General features: G+C 49.4%; 1 protein-coding gene across 3 annotated transcripts in view; it reads right to left on the reverse strand.

Moving 5' to 3' along the window:
- LOC139379121 (zinc finger protein 638-like) overlaps window positions 1-20136 on the reverse strand; it is a 99866-nt gene that overhangs the window by 8276 nt on the left and 71454 nt on the right. For 2 of the 3 annotated variants that reach the window (XM_071121953.1, XM_071121955.1), the window contains exons 16-19: window positions 18075-19119; window positions 14693-14950; window positions 12945-14480; window positions 1462-1564 (exon numbers count right to left, since the gene is read on the reverse strand). In XM_071121953.1, coding sequence (XP_070978054.1) covers window positions 1462-1564; window positions 12945-14480; window positions 14693-14950; window positions 18075-19119 — 2942 coding nt within the window. The remainder of the gene's footprint in view (window positions 1-1461; window positions 1565-12944; window positions 14481-14692; window positions 14951-18074; window positions 19120-20136) is intronic. The other variant, XM_071121954.1, reaches the window with a different exon arrangement.

A 20136-nucleotide genomic window follows, 5' to 3' on the forward strand; every position in this document is an offset into this window, starting at 1 on the left:
CACACTATTTAATGACCCTAACCCCACCCCCACACACTATTTAATGACCCTAAACCCCACCCCCACACACTATTTAATGACCCTAACCCCACCCCCACACACCATTTAATGACCCTAACCCCACCCCCACACACTATTTAATGACCCTAACCCCACCCCCCTTCCCCCACACACTATTTAATGACCCTAACCCCACCCCCCTTCCCCCACACACTATTTAATGCCCCTAAACCCCCCCCCCCTTCACCCACACACTATTTAATGCCCCTAAACCCCCCCTTCACCCACATACTATTTAATGCCCCTAAACCCCCCCTTTACCCACACACTATTTAATGCCCCTAAACCCCCCCTTCACCCACACAATATTTAATGCCCCTAAACCCCCCCTTCAACCACACAGTTTTTAATGCCCCTAAACCCCCCCCTCTTCACCAACACACTATGTGATGCCCCTAAACCCCCCCCTTCACCAACACACTATTTAATGCCCCTAAACCCCCCCCCTTCACCAACACACTATTTAATGCCCCTAAACCCCCCCACACACACACTATTTAATGCCCCTAAACCCCCCCCCCACACACACTATTTAATGCCCCTAAACCCACCCCCCTTCACCCACACAATATTTAATGCCCCTAAACCCCCCCTTCACCCACACACTATTTAATGCCCCTAAACCCCCCCTTTACCAACACACTATTTAATGCCCCTTAACCCCCCCTTCACCCACACAATATTTAATGCCCCTAAACCCCCCCCTCTTCACCAACACACTATGTGATGCCCCTAAACCCCCCCCTTCACCAACACACTATTTAATGCCCCTAAACCTCCCCCCCTTCACCAACACACTATTTAATGCCCCTAAACCCCCCCCTTCACCAACACACTATTTAATGCCCCTAAACCCCCCCGCCACACACACACACTATTTAATGCCCCTAAACCCCCCCCACACACACTATTTAATGCCCCTAAACCCACCCCCCTTCACCCACACAATATTGAATGCCCCTAAACCCCCCCCCCCCCCCCCCCCCTAAACCCGTCCGCACCACAGGGACTGCGGGTTATGAGTCAACCAGCGCATCACAGACACACACAGTCACTCTGTTCTAACAGACACACAGTCACTCTGATCTAACAGACACACAGTCTCTCTGATCTAACAGACACACAGTCTCTCTGATCTAACAGACACAGTCTCTCTGATCTAACAGACACACAGTCACTCTGATCTAACAGACACACAGTCACTCTGATCTAACAGACACACAGTCACTCTGATCTAACAGACACACAGTCACTCTGGTCTAACAGACACACGGTCACTCTGATCTAACAGACACACAGTCACTCTGATCTAACAGACACACAGTCACTCTGATCTAACAGACACACAGTCACTCTGATCTAACAGACACACAGTCACTCTGGTCTAACAGACACCTGTACCTGTGTTGTCAGCGTGCCGGGTCTGGGCTGGTTCTGGAGACTTCTTGGGCTGCACTTCCTCCATCTCATGATCACTTCCAGTCTCATCCAGGGTCACCATAGTCTGATTGGACAGAGTTGAAAATATGTAATATGTAATGTGCCTGTCTAATACAATGTAGAAGAGGTCATACGTCTTGTAGTGATTCCTATGTTGTTGATGTAAATAATATTTGCTGGTCTGTGGTGTGTGTAAATGAGGAGCAAACAGACATTGACCTGGACACATAGACAAAACTACTTACCCCAGTTACTAATAAACACCCATTAAGAAAATGACTGTAAAAACGGTTAAATCCCCCTGGATTGATGAGGAATTTAAAAAGTGTTTGGTTGAGAGGGATGAGGCAAAGGGAATGGCAAATAAGTCTGGCTGCACAACCGATTGGCAAGTTGACAAATCATGAGACTAAACTGAATGAAAACAAGAAGACACTACACTATGAAACAAAGATAAATGCCTGGTAGCCTGGTTCCTCTCTAGGTTTCTTCCTAGGTTCCTGCCTTTCTAGGGAGTTTTTCCTAGCCACCGTGCTTCTACATCTGCATTGCTTGCTGTTTGGGGGTTTTAGGCTGGGTTTCTGTACAGCACTTTGAGATATCAGCTGATGTACGAAGGGCTTTATAAATACATTTGATTGATAGACATTAACAATGACAAGCCACCAGGGTCAGACGACCTGGATGGAAAATTACTGAGGATAATAGCAGACGATATTGCCACTCCTATTTTTCACATCTTCTATTTAAACCTACTAGAGAGCGTGTGCCCTCAGGCCTGGAGGGAAGCTAAAGTCACTCCGCTACCCAAGAATAGTAAAGCCCCCTTTACTGGCTCAAATAGCCGACCAATCAGCCTGTTACAAACCCTTAGTAAACTTCTGGAAAACATTGTGTTTGACCAGATACAATGCTATTTTACAGTAAACAAACTGACAACAGACTTTCAGCACGCTTATAGGGAAGGACGCTCAACAAGCACGGCACTTACACAGATCACTGATGATTGGCTGAGAGACATTGATGATAAACTGATTGTGGGGGATGTTTTGCTGGACTTCAGTGTGGCTTTTGACATTATTGATCATAGTCTGCTGCTGGAAAAACATATGTGTTATGGCTTTACACCCCCTGCTATATTGTGGATAAAGAGTTACCTGTCTAACAGAACACAGAGGGTGTTCTTTAATGGAAGCTTCTCCAACATAATAAAGGTAGAATCAGGAATTCCCCAGGGCAGCTGTTTAGGCCCCTTACTTTTTTAAATTTTAACTAATGGCATGCCACTAGCTTTGAGTAAAGCCGGAGTGTCTATGAAATCGGGTGACTCAACATTATACACATCAGCTACTACAGCGACTGAAATGACTGCAACACTTAACAAAGAACTGCAGTTAGTTTCAGAGTGGGTGGTAAGGAATAAGTTAGCCCTAAATATTTCTACAACTAAAAGCATTATATTTGGAACAAAACACCCTAAACCTCAACTAAATCTTGTAATAAATCATGTGGAAAGTGAGCAAGTTGAGGTGACTAAACTGCTTGGAGTAACTCTGGATTGTAAACTGTCATGGTCAAAACATATTGATACAACAGTAGCTAAGATGGGGAGAAGTCTGTCCATAATAAAGCGCTGTTCTACCTTCTTAACAACACTATCAACAAGGCAGGTCCTACAGGCCCTAGTTTTGTCACACCTTGACTACTGGTCAGTCGTGTGGTAAGGTGCCAGAAAGAAGGACTTAAGAAAATTGCAAGAGATAGATTTCATCACTAGTTGTATTTGTGAGACATATTGACATGTTGAAAACACTGAGCTGTCTGCTTAAACGACTAGCACTCAGACACCCATGCATACCCTACCAGACATGCCACCAGAGGTCTCTTCACAGTCCCCAAGTCCAGATCAGACTACGGGAGGTGCACAGTACTACATAGAGCCATGACTACATGGAACTCTATTCCACAGTACTACATAGAGCCATGACTACATGGAACTCTATTCCACAGTACTACATAGAGCCATGACTACATGGAACTCTATTCCACAGTACTACATAGAGCCATGACTACATGGAACTCTATTCCACAGTACTACATAGAGCCATGACTACATGGAACTCTATTCCACAGTACTACATAGAGCCACGACTACATGGAACTCTATTCCACAGTACTACATAGAGCCATGACTACTGTGACGGCCCTGAATTATTTTGAGCCGTCTCAGTGCTTCTCCTTCCAATAGGGCGCTTTCCCTTTAATTCCCAATTAAATAGCCAGCATCAGCTGCGCAAAAGTGGCGTTTTGTGATGGAGACGTGACTGAGGATGTGTTCCCGAAGCTTCTCTATTCCGGTTGTTTTGTTGCTGTTAAACGTGTGTTTTGTAGCCTGAGAGTTTACCCAGGATCGGATCCACTCTTTGCGTCCGTGGACTACTCCTCTCTATTCTTCGTGGCCTTTCTCCGCTGGAGATCTGTTGGCGGATTGGATTGTCTGACTGACCGACTGACTACCACCTTTTTTGTATACGGTATTTCATTTGTTTTGATATGATGTATACGGTGATGATTTATGTAGTTAGATGTAGTTGAGGAATTAGTAAGAGCAGATACGCTTTAAAGTTCTGTGGTAAAATGGTTATATTGATTGTATGATTTAATACTGGGTTTACGCTACACGGAATGAACGGACCAACATTGCGTGACAAGTCACTTGAGTTCACTGAACTCCTTACCGGGCGGGACTCTTTTTAGGCCCGAGGTACAGGACATTTCTGGAGGAACCAGAACTCATTGTGTTATATTATTATGTGTGTGTAATCCATTGATGTTGCTAATACAACCCACGCAAAAGAATAGTTGTTTTTGAAGTTCTTTCAATGTTTTAAGGGTTTATGAAAAGTTGATTTCCCTTCTGACGTTTACATAAGTCCTTTGTATGGTGTAGACTTGACGGACCAGATGGGACTCATTCCCTCCCAAACTAAAAGGAGAGACCAATGTTTTCTCTGGTAGGCACAACCTACCTGGCACCCCTATAAAAAAAATAACCTCAAGTCAAAACCGTTACATAAAAAATGGCACCCCAGATGGGACAGCACAACATTGAGAACTAACCAAAGCAAATCTTTTGTGTGGAATTAAAACAATGGATTCACCCCAAGATAATGTGCTCATCCATGTCATACCTGCCAATGGGAATATACAGGGCCATTCTGACCATCAAGCTGACAATACAAATCATAATGTGAATGGAGATAATGGAGTTGATTTGGGCCAGAGCCCTGGGAATCTGAATGCTCGGTCTGAACCACAGGCCACAGGAGGTCTAACCAGTTACTCACTTATTGACATGGATCTGTGTGGAAGTACTGAGCTAGCCCTCCCTCTGACACCCAACCTTCTTCCATTGTCTGGTTTATCTCCAGAGGTGGGAGTCTTACAACTTCAAGGTGACATCCTTGATATTCGTCGGACTCAACAACATCTCCAAACTCTTATCCACGATAAATTTAAATGTCTGAGGGAAGAGCAACAACAGAGTGCCATGGAATTCAGAAACTCACTGAGCACTCTAACCCACACACTGACAGAGCTCAGTGAGAGTGGAAGACGGGAAATTACTGGTGCCATGGACAGGCAGTTTGACTACCAACGAAACCAACTCACTGCCACTCTCCAATGGCGCCTGCAACATCATCACACTGAGGTCCTCAAGGACGTTAATTCAGTTTTTTCTCCCATGGTTAACACTGTAGACCACTTGCAAACAGAGCTCTCTAATTGTGTTAAAATGTTGGATGACGTGTCTGTGGACATGGCCTCCATTAGGCACAACTCCTTACACAGAGTTTCTCTGGTGTCCACTTCTGTTCAGACCACTGAGGGCCAAGCTGGCACCTCTGAAGAGCCAAGACAAGGCCATGCTACAGCCACCCCTTGCAGGATGCAATCCACCATGCATCCTGGTGTTCATTTTCATTGTCCGATAACGCCCTCCCCCTCTACTTCCTCAATCCCTCCTAGCTCGTTTGTTCATGGTGAATTGAGTAGACGTCATGTGGGGGCGATGCCCATTAAATTGCAATTTCCCACCTTTGGGAAAAAAGATGACAGTCCTGATCCGCTAATGTACCTAGAAAGATGTCGTGACTTTCTTGCCCTCAATCCCCTGGCTGACGAAGAACTCCTTGCCACATTGAGGAATGTGTTGCATGGGACAGCTCGAGACTGGTGGGATGTGGCACGTCTCACCACTACCTCCTGGGCTGACTTTGAGGCCAAGTTTTCCTCTGCATTTCTGTCTGAGGACTACACAGATGAGCTGGCAGACAGAGTCAGGAATCGAGTGCAAAGCGAGAAAGAGGGTATCCGTGACTTTGCATACGGTTACCACTCCCTGTGCAGAAGGTGGAAACCTGGCATTGAGGAGGAAGAGGTCATTAAATTGATTTTGAAGAACATCAACCCACTACTAGCCAGTCAACTCCGAGAACGAGTCACCACTGTCGATGGACTGGTTCGCTTGGGACAGCAGTTTGAGAAGGACAGAGAATGCCAACAGCAATATGACCAAAGAAAGAAACAGACACCCAAACAGTTACCCAAGACAGACCATCAACAACAGCTAGAGTCTCCAGCCAAGACCCCTCTCATGTTCTGTTGGAGATGTAATCAAAAGGGACATTCTTCAGCTACATGTCCCAGACCGTATCAAGAAAACCCTTCCAGAAACCACAAATCACAACAGGCCAACACGCCTAACTCTCTTCGCAGGAATGACCATCCTTCTCTGGGTGCTTTAACCAGAGCTGAAATCCCAAGAGTCACTGCCTACGCCCCCCCATCGACATCTCCTTCCTTTCAGTTCATACCGCACCAACTGGTGTTACCCCTGTCCATAGGCCCATGGACAGGAAGAGCCATCCTGGACACCGGGTCATCCTACACACTGCTCAATGAGAAACTGTGGAAGGAGGTTAAAGGTCCGCAATACAACTTGAAGCCGTGGACAGAAGGTCCACTCTATCTGGCTGATGGTGAGGCTAAACGACCACTTGGATGGAGTGAGGTAGAGTTCCGCCTGTGTAACCGCTCCTATATGATTCCTTCAGTTATCCTACAAACCAAGAACCTTGCTTTTCCTGTCGTGTTGGGAATTGATTTCATGTACTTCAGTGGTGTCCAGATTGATATCGCACACAATTGCTACTGGTTTCCATACAATCCGAGCAAGAAGCATTTCTTCCAATCAGAAGCTACGAAGTTACATGATTGGGGTTCAAATGTGGCAGTCTTCTCTGCCGTTGCTCCGTTACCACTAACCCTTGATAATCCTTCTGACGATCTCCTTTTACAGGCTGTAAGAAGAGCTCAGCTGGAACATCCAGAGGAGTTAAGGCTGTTGGAACAGCTGCAGAATAATGCTGATGTATGTACTTCAAGGCTAGGACGCACCGGGCTCCTGAAGCACAAAATATTCCTTACACAGGAAATGCCGATCAAGCAAAAGCCATATCGTTTGTCCCCAGCGAAGCTAATCATCCAAAAGGGACTCATTAATGATATGTTAACACAAGATATAATAGAACGTTCCTCCTCTCCTTGGGCTGCTCCTGTTGTCCTCATCCCAAAAAAGACTGGTGGTCTTAGATTTTGTGTGGACTATAGGAAGACCAACAATGTTTCCCAGACTGATGCCTATCCTTTTCCTACCATCCACGAGATCCTGGAGTCATTGTCTGGCGCTGTTGTGTTCACTACCCTTGACCTCAATAGTGGTTATTGGCAAGTTGAGATGGACCAGGAAAGCAAGGACAAGACTGCTTTTGTCTGTGCTGAGGGCTTGTTTTCCTTTAAGGTGATGCCTTTTGGATTAAAGAATGCACCTGCCACTTTCCAAAGACTGATGGAGATTGCGTTAGGTGAGCTCAAAGGGAAGATCTGTTTCGTCTACCTGGACGATATAATTATCTACTCCCAGAACAGAGAACAACACTTTCAAGATCTTCAAGCAGTGTTGGACAAGCTAAGAGAAGCTGGTCTGACCGTGAATATGAAGAAGAGCAACTTCTGCCAAACTTCCCTGAAGTTCCTTGGCCATATTGTGTCTTTCGACGGCATTCATGTGGATCCTGAAAAGACCAAGGCGGTACAAGATTTTCCTGTGCCAACCACACTCAAGGCCCTTCAACGGTTCCTTGGGATGGCTGGATGGTACCATCGGTTTGTGTCGAACTTCTCCCAGGTGGCAGAACCCCTCAACGCGTTGAAGCGAAAAGGAGTGAAATTCCTATGGACGGCAGAGTGCCAGACATCCTTTGAAACCCTGAAACGACACCTCGTCACACCTCCCATTTTAGGTCATCCCAACTTTGATTCCCCTTTTGTTGTTTACACTGATGCAAGTGATGTTGGACTTGGTGCTGTCCTAGTCCAACAGACTGGACTTGGCACTGAAGAAGTGCTAGCGTTCGCCAGTCGGACATTGAATGGAGCAGAACGGAACTACTCCACAACCGAGCAAGAGTGCCTTGCAGTTGTCTGGGCTTTGGAAAAGTGGAGGTACTACCTGGAGGGAAGACACTTCACTGTGGTCACTGACCATTCCTCCCTTGTGTGGGTGTTCAAGACCAACAAACCAAGCACCAGACTCATAAGATGGGCTCTACGGTTGCAAGAGTTCACCTTTGCAGTAGAATACAGGAAAGGAAAATACAACACTGTTCCAGATGCCTTATCCAGAGCTCCTGCTTGTGGCAACGGTGGCCCTCATCTTACATGTGCTACTGTCCTGTCAAGCAGTCGAGACTCGCCCAAAGCAGACTTTCCCATCTCTGATGAGACCATATGGAAAGCCCAACAGGATGATCCAGAAGTACAGGCTTTGTACCAGACTATCCTGGAAGATGGAGAAAAGATGGTCAATCCTACCACAAAGCTGACCATCCTGGAAGACAAAGTCTACCGTGTTGTACAACTACCACACAGAACCCTCTACCAATTGTACATACCTGAAACTCTACGCCTACAACTGCTTCAACATTTCCATGAAGACCCATTAGCTGGTCATTTGGGCAGGTTCAAAACCTACAAGCGGTTGCAAGCGTTACTGTACTGGCCACATCTGAGCATGGATGTGAAGTCACACATCCGAAACTGTCAGGTTTGTCAAATGTACAAACCAGAAGGTAGAAAGCCTGCTGGCAAGTTGCAGCAAACGGTGGTTACCCGACCTTGGGAAATGCTAGGAGTGGATTTGATGGGTCCATTTCCTAGAAGCTCCAATCAGAATGTGTACATGCTTGTGTTTGTTGATTATTATTCAAAGTGGGTGGAACTCTTTTCCCTGCGTCAGGCCACAGCAAGGACCGTCTCTAACATCCTTACGAAAGAGATCCTGACTCGCTGGGGAGTGCCTGATTACATCCTGTCTGATCGAGGTTCCCAATTTGTCTCTGATCTCTTTGAGGAGACCTGCCAAAGATGGAACCTGAGACAGAAGTTGACCACGGCCTATCACCCACAGACCAATCTCACTGAGAGAGTAAATCGAACCTTGAAGACAATGATTGCTTCCTATGTAGGGATCCAGCACAAACACTGGGACAAGCACCTTCACGAGTTTCGATTTGCCCTGAATTCTGCTGTGCAAGAGTCCACTGGAGTCACACCTGCAGAGCTGAACCTAAGTCGTCCCCTCCGAGGACCCTTGGATATGGTGCTACAGCCCCAGCAGATTACTCCAGACGCTGCTTGCTATGACCAGGTAGTCCATCTCCATGACTTGAGAGCTCTTGTCTCAAAGAACATGACCCAGGCTCGACTCAAGCAGAAGAGAAATTATGATAAGAACAGACGAGACATGCAGTTTCAGCTTCGTGATCGGGTGTGGCTTCGCTCTCATCCTTACTCGAAAGCTGAACAATTCTTCTCTGCCAAGCTCGCTCCTAAATGGCAAGGACCATATAGGATTGTGGAGCAGATGGGCCCTTTGAACTACCGAGTGGTGAAAGAGGACACAGGTGAAGATATGCGCGTTGTCCATGTCTCACGCCTTAAGGCCTGTTACCCCTCGGCTGAGGAATTGGAGGCGATTGAGCGCCGCAAGATCTTGGATATCTTTGAAGAGGAAAGTGAGGAGACTTTTCTCGGATTCCCAGACCCAGAAGTCTCACACCTTAAGGCCTGTGACCCCTCAGCTGAGGAGCGTGAGCTCCAAAAAGTCATGAGAATTTTTGTAGAGGAAAGTGATGAGGAGACCTTTCTCGGTTACCCCGACCAAGATGTGCCTTCCAGGGCAATGGTCGGCTTTTTCCAGGGGAGGGGGTGTGTGACGGCCCTGAATTATTTTGAGCCGTCTCAGTGCTTCTCCTTCCAATAGGGTGCTTTCCCTTTAATTCCCAATTAAATAGCCAGCATCAGCTGCGCAAAAGTGGCGTTTTGTGATGGAGACGTGACTGAGGATGTGTTCCCGAAGCTTCTCTATTCCGGTTGTTTTGTTGCTGTTAAACGTGTGTTTTGTAGCCTGAGAGTTTACCCAGGATCGGATCCACTCTTTGCGTCCGTGGACTACTCCTCTCTATTCTTCGTGGCCTTTCTCCGCTGGAGATCTGTTGGCGGATTGGATTGTCTGACTGACTACCACCTTTTTTGTATACGGTATTTCATTTGTTTTGATATGATGTATACGGTGATGATTTATGTAGTTAGATGTAGTTGAGGAATTAGTAAGAGCAGATACGCTTTAAAGTTCTGTGGTAAAATGGTTATATTGATTGTATGATTTAATACTGGGTTTACGCTACACGGAATGAACGGACCAACATTGCGTGACAAGTCACTTGAGTTCACTGAACTCCTTACCGGGCGGGACTCTTTTTAGGCCCGAGGTACAGGACATTTCTGGAGGAACCAGAACTCATTGTGTTATATTATTATGTGTGTGTAATCCATTGATGTTGCTAATACAACCCACGCAAAAGAATAGTTGTTTTTGAAGTTCTTTCAATGTTTTAAGGGTTTATGAAAAGTTGATTTCCCTTCTGACGTTTACATAAGTCCTTTGTATGGTGTAGACTTGACGGACCAGATGGGACTCATTCCCTCCCAAACTAAAAGGAGAGACCAATGTTTTCTCTGGTAGGCACAACCTACCTGGCACCCCTATAAAAAAAATAACCTCAAGTCAAAACCGTTACACTACATGGAACTCTATTCCACAGTACTACATAGAGCCATGACTACATGGACCTCTATTCCACAGTACTACATAGAGCCAAGACTACATGGAACTCTATTCCACAGTACTACATAGAGCCAAGACTACATGGAACTCTATTCCACAGTACTACATAGAGCCACGACTACATGGAACTCTATTCCACAGTACTACATAGAGCAACGACTACATGAAACTCTATTCCACAGTACTACATAGAGACATGACTACATGGAACTCTATTCCACAGTACTACATAGAGCCATGACTACATGGAACTCTATTCCACAGTACTACATAGAGCCATGACTACATGGAACTCTATTCCACAGTGCTACATAGAGCCACGACTACATGGAACTCTATTCCACAGTGCTACATAGAGCCACGACTACATGGAACTCTATTCCACAGTGCTACATAGAGCCACGACTACATGGAACTCTATTCCACAGTGCTACATAGAGCCACGACTACATGGAACTCTATTCCACAGTACTACATAGAGCCACAACTACATGGAACTCTATTCCACAGTACTACATAGAGCCAAGACTACATGGAACTCTATTCCACAGTACTACATAGAGCCAAGACTACATGGAACTCTATTCCACAGTACTACATAGAGCCACGACTACATGGAACTCTATTCCACAGTACTACATAGAGCCACGACTACATGGAACTCTATTCCACAGTACTACATAGAGCCACGACTACATGGAACTCTATTCCACAGTACTACATAGAGACATGACTACATGGAACTCTATTCCACAGTACTACATAGAGCCATGACTACATGGAACTCTATTCCACAGTACTACATAGAGCCATGACTACATGGAACTCTATTCCACAGTGCTACATAGAGCCACGACTACATGGAACTCTATTCCACAGTTCTACATAGAGCCACGACTACATGGAACTCTATTCCACAGTACTACATAGAGCCACGACTACATGGAACTCTATTCCACAGTACTACATAGAGCCATGACTAAGTGGAACTCTATTCCACAGTACTACATAGAGCCATGACTAAGTGGAACTCTATTCCACAGTACTACATAGAGCCACGACTACGTGGAACTCTATTCCACAGTACTACATAGAGCCACGACTACATGGAACTCTATTCCACAGTACTACAGAGAGCCACAACTACATGGAACTCTATTCCACAGTACTACATAGAGCCACAACTACATGGAACTCTATTCCACAGTACTACATAGAGCCACAACTACATGGAACTCTATTCCACAGTACTACATAGAGCCACGACTACATGGAACTCTATTCCACAGTACTACATAGAGCCATGACTACATGGAACTCTATTCCACAGTACTACATAGAGCCATGACTACATGGAACTCTATTCCACAGTACTACATAGAGCCATGACTACATGGAACTCTATTCCACAGTACTACATAGAGCCATGACTACATGGAACTCTATTCCACAGTACTACATAGAGCCATGACTACATGGAACTCTATTCCACAGTGCTACATAGAGCCATGACTACATGGAACTCTATTCCACAGTACTACATAGAGCCATGACTACACGGAACTCTATTCCACAGTACTACATAGAGCCACGACTACATGGAACTCTATTCCACAGTACTACATAGAGCCATGACTACATGGAACTCTATTCCACAGTACTACATAGAGCCATGACTACATGGAACTCTATTCCACAGTACTACATAGAGCCATGACTACATGGAACTCTATTCCACAGTACTACATAGAGCCATGACTACATGGAACTCTATTCCACAGTACTACATAGAGCCATGACTACATGGAACTCTATTCCACAGTACTACATAGAGCCATGACTACATGGAACTCTATTCCACATCAGGTAACTGATGCAAACAGTAGAATCAGACTTTAAAAAATAAACATAAATACACACCTTGTGGAACAGTGGGGACTGTGAAGCAACACAGACATACACACACACACGATAACATGGATTATGTGTTGTAGATATGTGGTAGTGGAGTACGGGCCTGAGGTCACACACTGTGTTGTGAATTCTGTAATGAAGGTATTGTAATGTTTTTAAAATGTTACAACTTGCTGGACCGTAGGAAGGCAGCAGCTAATTGGGATCCATAATAAATACAAATGCGTGAGAGAAATCAAGATACAAGCAGACAAAAAGAAAGCAGTAGATGTTTCCTGACCTCTGTGTTGAAGGAGTCTTCTGAGTCGTCCTCCTGCCTGAATGGGTGTGGCTCCGGGCTAGGACCCTCCCCTCCTTCCTCGCCAACGATCTCATCCAGAGTGACCAATTCTTGAAGGTCTGCCTCATTTATTCCGCTCTCCTGATCCCTCGCACCCTCCTCTCCTCTCTCATCCCCATCTCCTCCAATCTCATCCAGAGTCACCAACCATTCCGTATCCACACTGAACCTCCCCTTCCCCCTCTTCCATTCCTGCTCCTTCTCTCTGCTCCTCACCCGCTTTGTACGCCTCTTCTCCTCCCATTCTCTGTCTCGTCGTTTCTCCTTCTTCATCAGCTCTTCCTCTTCGGCAGCGTCGTCAGGGTAACTCTCCTCTTCCTCACTCACCTCATCCAAGGTGACACGGTTAGTCTTTTTGTGGGTACCTCCCTCACCCCTCTCCGACTCCACTGGGGGGGTCTGTATCTTCTTGCCATCCTTCTTTTGAACATTACCCTTTTTGTAACTCGCTTTCTGGGGTTTTGTGTCATCCACGGTTTTGTTGAGTATCTGTAAACCCACATTTTCTTTGGGCGCTTTGTCAACAAGTGATTGGGGCACTTGGTGACCAGACACCGTCTCAAGCCCTTGTAGTTCTAGGGTTGTTTGAAGGTCTTGCTCCTTGGCTGTGGAAGACGGATCAGTCAAGCCAAGCTCCAGTGTGCAGCCTTCATTCTGAGCCTTGCTACCCAGAATCGAGTCACCTTTTTTAGCCTGGGCCTTCTCCTCGCTCCCGTCTACCTCTGGAGGTTTTTCAGCTGTAGTCTCCATATCAATCTCTGACCCAACACTTTCTGCCTCCTTGTTCGCCGGCAATGCCGTGCCCAACACTGACACCTTGTGGTCGGATGACGGTAACATACCCTCCATGTCACTTCCCTTTGTGACCACTACTTCCTCTACCAACTGAGCAGCGGCTGCTTCCCCCATTGGCTGAGACAGACGCTCCACGGGAAGAGGCTCCGCTTCCATCCTGACTGTGGGGTCATCGTCAGTGACAGTTTCTCGGGTTTCTGCGGCTTCCGTCGCAACAACAGCAGCTGCGGCTGACGACCTGGTCTTGCGTCCGGAGGTGGCGGGGGGTTGAGGTTTTGCCGCCTGCGTTTTTTTGGCTGTTGCGACTTGTCGTGGAGTCTTCTGTCCAGGGAGGGTAGAGGTAGAAGAGGATGGGGTGGGAGTGCTTTTGAACAGGGGTCTCTCTTTCTCCTGGCTTGACTTCATAGTAGAAATTGGGGTATCAGGGGTACCCCTCTTGCGTTTGGATGATCGTTCCGACCTTCCATAGGTGCCATCTTGGGTATTGGGTGATGAAGATGATGGCTCTGGTGGGTTGGGTGATGAAGATGATGATTCTGGTGGGTTGGCGTTGTCCGCCTCATCCCCTTCCACCTCGTCCACGGTGACGAACTCATCCATGTTGAACTGGTCCAGATCGAATGGGTTGGCGTCACCAGGATTGACGTCGGACGTGAACTCATCCACCACGTAGCCAACACCCTGTGGTATGAGAGGAGGATGAATCCATGGAATTAATCAATCAAACCCTTTTCCAGACGTTCAACAGAAGTGCTGTACTTTGAATCAGATGAATGTAAGAGAGCAATGTCTGAATGAAAACCAAATCTAACATCTTGCTACAACAGATTGTAACCGTTTGGATTCTGTATATTACTATTTGAATGGTGTGTTTTTATAAATCTGATACTCACCTTTCTCTCTGCTGCCTCCTGATCTCTAGACTCACTCCTAGAAGACTGGCTAGTTCTACTACGGTGGCCCTGTGGGACAAACGGAGACATGAAATCACTCCTAGAAGACTGGCTAGTTCTACTACGGTGGCCCTGTGGGACAAACGGAAACATGAAATCACTCCTAGAAGACTGGTTAGTTCTACTACGGTGGCCCTGTGGGACAAACGGAAACATGAAATCACTCCTAGAAGACTGGTTAGTTCTACTACGGTGGCCCTGTGGGACAAACGGAGACATGAAATCTCAGAAACAGAAAGAAATCATGTTAACATCTCATTTAGACTTTTAACAACGTCTGAACTTAAGGATATAACCTGAATATAAAAAACCATCCACCATCATTCCTCCTGTCCCTGTCCCCCGTCCTGTCTGCTCCTGTCCCTGTCCCCCGTCCTGTCTGCTCCTGTCCCTGTCCCCCGTCCTGTCTGCTCCTGTCCCTGTCCCCCGTCCTGTCTGCTCCTGTCCCTGTCCCCCGTCCTGTCTGCTCCTGTCCCTGTCCCCCGTCCTGTCTGCTCCTGTCCCTGTCCCCCGTCCTGTCTGCTCCTGTCCCTGGCTCCCGTCCTGTCTGCTCCTGTCCCTGTCCCCCGTCCTGTCTGCTCCTGTCCCTGTCCCCCGTCCTGTCTGCTCCTGTCCCCCCCTGTCCTGTCTGCTCCTGTCCCTGTCCCCCGTCCTGTCTGCTCCTGTCCCTGTCCCCCGTCCTGTCTGCTCCTGTCCCTGGCTCCCGTCCTGTCTGCTCCTGTCCCTGTCCCCCGTCCTGTCTGCTCCGGTCCCTGGCTCCCGTCCTGTCTGCTCCTGTCCCTGTCCCCCGTCCTGTCTGCTCCTGTCCCTGTCCCCCGTCCTGTCTGCTCCTGTCCCTGGCTCCCGTCCTGTCTGCTCCTATCCCTGTCCCCCGTCCTGTCTGCTCCTGTCCCTGGCTCCCGTCCTGTCTGCTCCTGTCCCTCCCCCGTCCTGTCTGCTCCTGTCCCTGTCTCCTGTCTGCTCCTGTCCCTGTCCCCCGTCCTGTCTGCTCCTGTCCCTGTCCCCCGTCCTGTCTGCTCCTGTCCCTGTCTCCCGTCCTGTCTGCTCCTGTCCCTGTCCCCCGTCCTGTCTGCTCCTGTCCCTGTCCCCCGTCCTGTCTGCTCCTGTCCCTGTCCCCCGTCCTGTCTGCTCCTGTCCCTGTCCCCCGTCCTGTCTCCTGTCCCTGGCCTGTCCCCTGTCCCCCGTCCTGTCTGCTCCTGTCCCTGTCCCCCGTCCTGTCTGCTCCTGTCCCTGTCCCCCGTCCTGTCTGCTCATGTCCCCCGTCCTGTCTGCTCCTGTCCCCCGTCCTGTCTGCTCCTGTCCCTGTCCCCCGTCCTGTCTGCTCCTGTCCCTGGCTCCCGTCCTGTCTGCTCCTGTCCCTGGCTCCCGTCCTGTCTGCTCCTGTCCCTGTCCCCCGTCCTGTCTGCTCCTGTCCCTGGCTCCCGTCCTGTCTGCTCCTGTCCCTGTCCCCCGTCCTGTCTGCTCCTGTCCCCCGTCCTGTCTGCTCCTGTCCCTGTCCCCCGTCCTGTCTGCTCCTGTCCCTGTCCCCCGTCCTGTCTGCTCCTGTCCCTGTCCCCCGTCCTGTCTGCTCCTGTCCCTGGCTCCCGTCCTGTCTGCTCCTGTCCCTGTCCCCCGTCCTGTCTGCTCCGGTCCCTGGCTCCCGTCCTGTCTGCTCCTGTCCCTGTCCCCCGTCCTGTCTGCTCCTGTCCCTGTCCCCCGTCCTGTCTGCTCCTGTCCCTGGCTCCCGTCCTGTCTGCTCCTGTCCCTGTCCCCCGTCCTGTCTGCTCCTGTCCCTGGCCCCCGTCCTGTCTGCTCCTGTCCCCCGTCCTGACTGCTCCTGTCCCTGTCCCCCGTCCTGACTGCTCCTGTCCCTGTCCCCCGTCCTGTCTGCTCCTGTCCCTGTCCCCCGTCCTGTCTGCTCCTGTCCCTGGCTCCCGTCCTGTCTGCTCCTGTCCCTGTCCCCCGTCCTGTCTGCTCCTGTCCCTGTCCCCCGTCCTGTCTGCTCCTGTCCCTGGCTCCCGTCCTGTCTGCTCCTGTCCCTGGCTCCCGTCCTGTCTGCTCCTGTCCCTGGCTCCCGTCCTGTCTGCTCCTGTCCCTGGCTCCCGTCCTGTCTGCTCCTGTCCCTTACCCCCGTCCTGTCTGCTCCTGTCCCTGGCTCCCGTCCTGTCTGCTCCTGTCCCTGTCCCCCGTCCTGTCTGCTCCTGTCCCTGTCCCCCGTCCTGTCTGCTCCTGTCCCTGTCCCCCGTCCTGTCTGCTCCTGTCCCTGTCCCCCGTCCTGTCTGCTCCTGTCCCTGGCTCCCGTCCTGTCTGCTCCTGTCCCTGGCTCCCGTCCTGTCTGCTCCTGTCCCTGGCTCCCGTCCTGTCTGCTCCTGTCCCTGGCTCCCGTCCTGTCTGCTCCTGTCCCTGGCTCCCGTCCTGTCTGCTCCTGTCCCTGGCTCCCGTCCTGTCTGCTCCTGTCCCTGGCTCCCGTCCTGTCTGCTCCTGTCCCTGTCCCCCGTCCTGTCTGCTCCTGTCCCCCGTCCTGTCTGCTCCTGTCCCTGTCCCCCGTCCTGTCTGCTCCTGTCCCTGGCTCCCGTCCTGTCTGCTCCTGTCCCTGTCCCCCGTCCTGTCTGCTCCTGTCCCTGTCCCCCGTCCTGTCTGCTCCTGTCCCTGGCTCCCGTCCTGTCTGCTCCTGTCCCTGGCTCCCGTCCTGTCTGCTCCTGTCCCTGGCTCCCGTCCTGTCTGCTCCTGTCCCTGGCTCCCGTCCTGTCTGCTCCTGTCCCTGGCTCCCGTCCTGTCTGCTCCTGTCCCTGTCCCCCGTCCTGTCTGCTCCTGTCCCTGGCTCCCGTCCTGTCTGCTCCTGTCCCTGTCCCCCGTCCTGTCTGCTCCTGTCCCTGTCCCCCGTCCTGTCTGCTCCTGTCCCTGTCCCCCGTCCTGTCTGCTCCTGTCCCTGGCTCCCGTCCTGTCTGCTCCTGTCCCTGGCTCCCGTCCTGTCTGCTCCTGTCCCTGGCTCCCGTCCTGTCTGCTCCTGTCCCTGGCTCCCGTCCTGTCTGCTCCTGTCCCTGGCTCCCGTCCTGTCAGCTCCTGTCCCTGGCTCCCGTCCGGTCTGCTCCTGTCCCTGGCTCCCGTCCTGTCTGCTCCTGTCCCTGGCTCCCGTCCTGTCTGCTCCTGTCCCTGGCTCCCGTCCTGTCTGCTCCTGTCCCTGGCTCCCGTCCTGTCTGCTCCTCTCCCTGGCTCCCGTCCTGTCAGCCACCCCCCCCCCCCAACCTCCTTTCTTACCTTGCTCCTCTCCTCCTCCTCTTACTTTGTCTCTCTCCCTGGCTCCCGTCCTGTCTGCTCCCCCCCTTCCTACCTCCTTTCTTACCTTACTCATCTCCTCCTCCTCTTTCCTCCCCTTCTTCTTGGCGGGACTGCTGTTCTGTCTGTTGCTCCTGCAGGATCCAGAAGAAGAGCTAGAGTCGTCGCCGTGTCTCGACGTCGGAGGACCCTGCTCCTCCTCGGAGGCCGCTCGGCTGCTTCTATGCCTGGAAGAGTCTATCTTTTCTGGGGAAGAATGGTCCCTGCGCCTGCCTCTTCCTCCATAGACTTGGGTCTTCCCCTGGTTCTTCTTTGGTTGTCCATAGCCTGAAGGTGGTTTCTTTGCACCTTCCGTCTGTGTTGTGGTCTTCTTCGCTGGTGTGGTTGGAGGCTTTTTATCGATCTGTGACTTCTCAGGTTGTAGCTTTTTTTTCTTCAGAGAAAGCGCAGGTCTATTTCTCTCATCTGGTTGAGTCTGTGTCGCTGTCTTCTCTCCAGTCTTCTTCTCTGGGTGAGCTGGGGCCTGGTTCAGTCCTCCAGCCGGGGTCTTGGTCTCCCCCTTCTCCTCAGCAACAGAGCTCTTCTTGTCGGATGGAGGCTTGTCCTTCTCTCCCTGGTCCTGTCTCTGTTCCTCGGCTTGTCTCTCCAGGCGGTGTTGGTGCACTGCTGCCTCCAGGGCCTTCAGGATCTCCTGAGTTACCGGACTGAAGTCTAACAGGTTGTCTTCACCTTTTACAGACACTGGGCGAGCTACGGGGACAGAGGCTGATGTTACCGGTGCTGGTACAGAACCGGCAACGCTAGCAGCGTGAACGGTAGCGGTTGCCATGGTTTCTCCATTCTCGCCATCCGGTTTTGCAGCGGTTTGGCTTTGGTCGTGGTTGGTCGTCATCAGGTCATCGGGGTCCATGACGACTGGACTGGGTTCCGTTGCGGTCGCGTCGGAGTCTATCGCTATGGTGTCAATGGACTGGACGGCGCTTCCGTCATCTCCCGGGTGTTGGGTAACCACAGGCTGTGTGGCAGAGGTGGTGGTAGGAACAGATTTACCTGGTGTTGTACCTTTAGCGACAGGCTTCTTGCCTTGGACCGTCTTCTTCTTGGCTCTGGTGCTGAAATGACAGACATTAGACATACATGACAGTAAGTGACGTTGACATGCAAATCCAAGTGTAAATGGAGGAGTGCAACATAATGGCCGAGAGTTGTTCCCTGAACAGGAAAAACTCTTTTGAGCCCTAGTTGGACTTCACGGGTCCAAAAAGGACCTGGGGCTTGGAGATGCATCATTTAATTCCACTTCATATGAAAAAGGCCCGTTGCGAACGGACCCGAGCACAACTAGACTCCCTCCATAAAGACCTGATCGGAAACAGACCCAGTCTGATCCAATACGAGTGAAGGAAACACCACAAGAGTCAGGGGAATTGTCTTCAGCCTGTACCGCCAACCTCTGTCTGTAGCCTACACACTAATACGACACCTCTATTTTAAATGGTCCCTGAGTTCAGTATGAAGGAAGTTAAGACTGGCAGTCATTGTGTTACCGCTAGTTAGTAACTTCCTTTAAACTGCACGCAGACTCATAAAAACTGTATCTATGAGTTCATCAGACTCTGGGGAAGTAGACAAAGAGCCTCATTGTCAACATCCTAAAAGTATCCTTTCAAGTCAAGATTCCTGGATGTAATATTGCAGTCCGTGTATGTTTTGATCGTTTGTTTTACCAAGTTAAAATGTAATCACGAACGTGAAAACTGGCAAATATATATATAAAAAAATAGGGGGAAAAAAAAAACAGCAAGAAAATCACATTTAAATGAAACCATTTGGAAATGTTGTCACACCTTGGCCCTTTTATTCATAGAAAGTATGAATAAATGTAAAAAAAAAAATGTACAGTTGCAAAGCATGCTAGGTATTATTCTAATGAGCTCCGTCCAGCAAAAAGAAATTGAAGTAATCTGAGCTTTTCAGTCAGCGCTACTGTTATGTCGCTTCAATTGATTTGACTTCATGTTTTGAACTTTTATGTCATTTTAAAACGTTGTCACACTATAGAAAGAGACTTATATAAAATAGCTTTTATGCACACAGTGATGTATTGATATACAGACAGACAAGTAATG

The sequence above is a fragment of the Oncorhynchus clarkii genome, chromosome 21 (genome assembly GCF_045791955.1).
Source record: "Oncorhynchus clarkii lewisi isolate Uvic-CL-2024 chromosome 21, UVic_Ocla_1.0, whole genome shotgun sequence".
NCBI classification, from domain to species: Eukaryota; Metazoa; Chordata; class Actinopteri; order Salmoniformes; family Salmonidae; genus Oncorhynchus; species Oncorhynchus clarkii.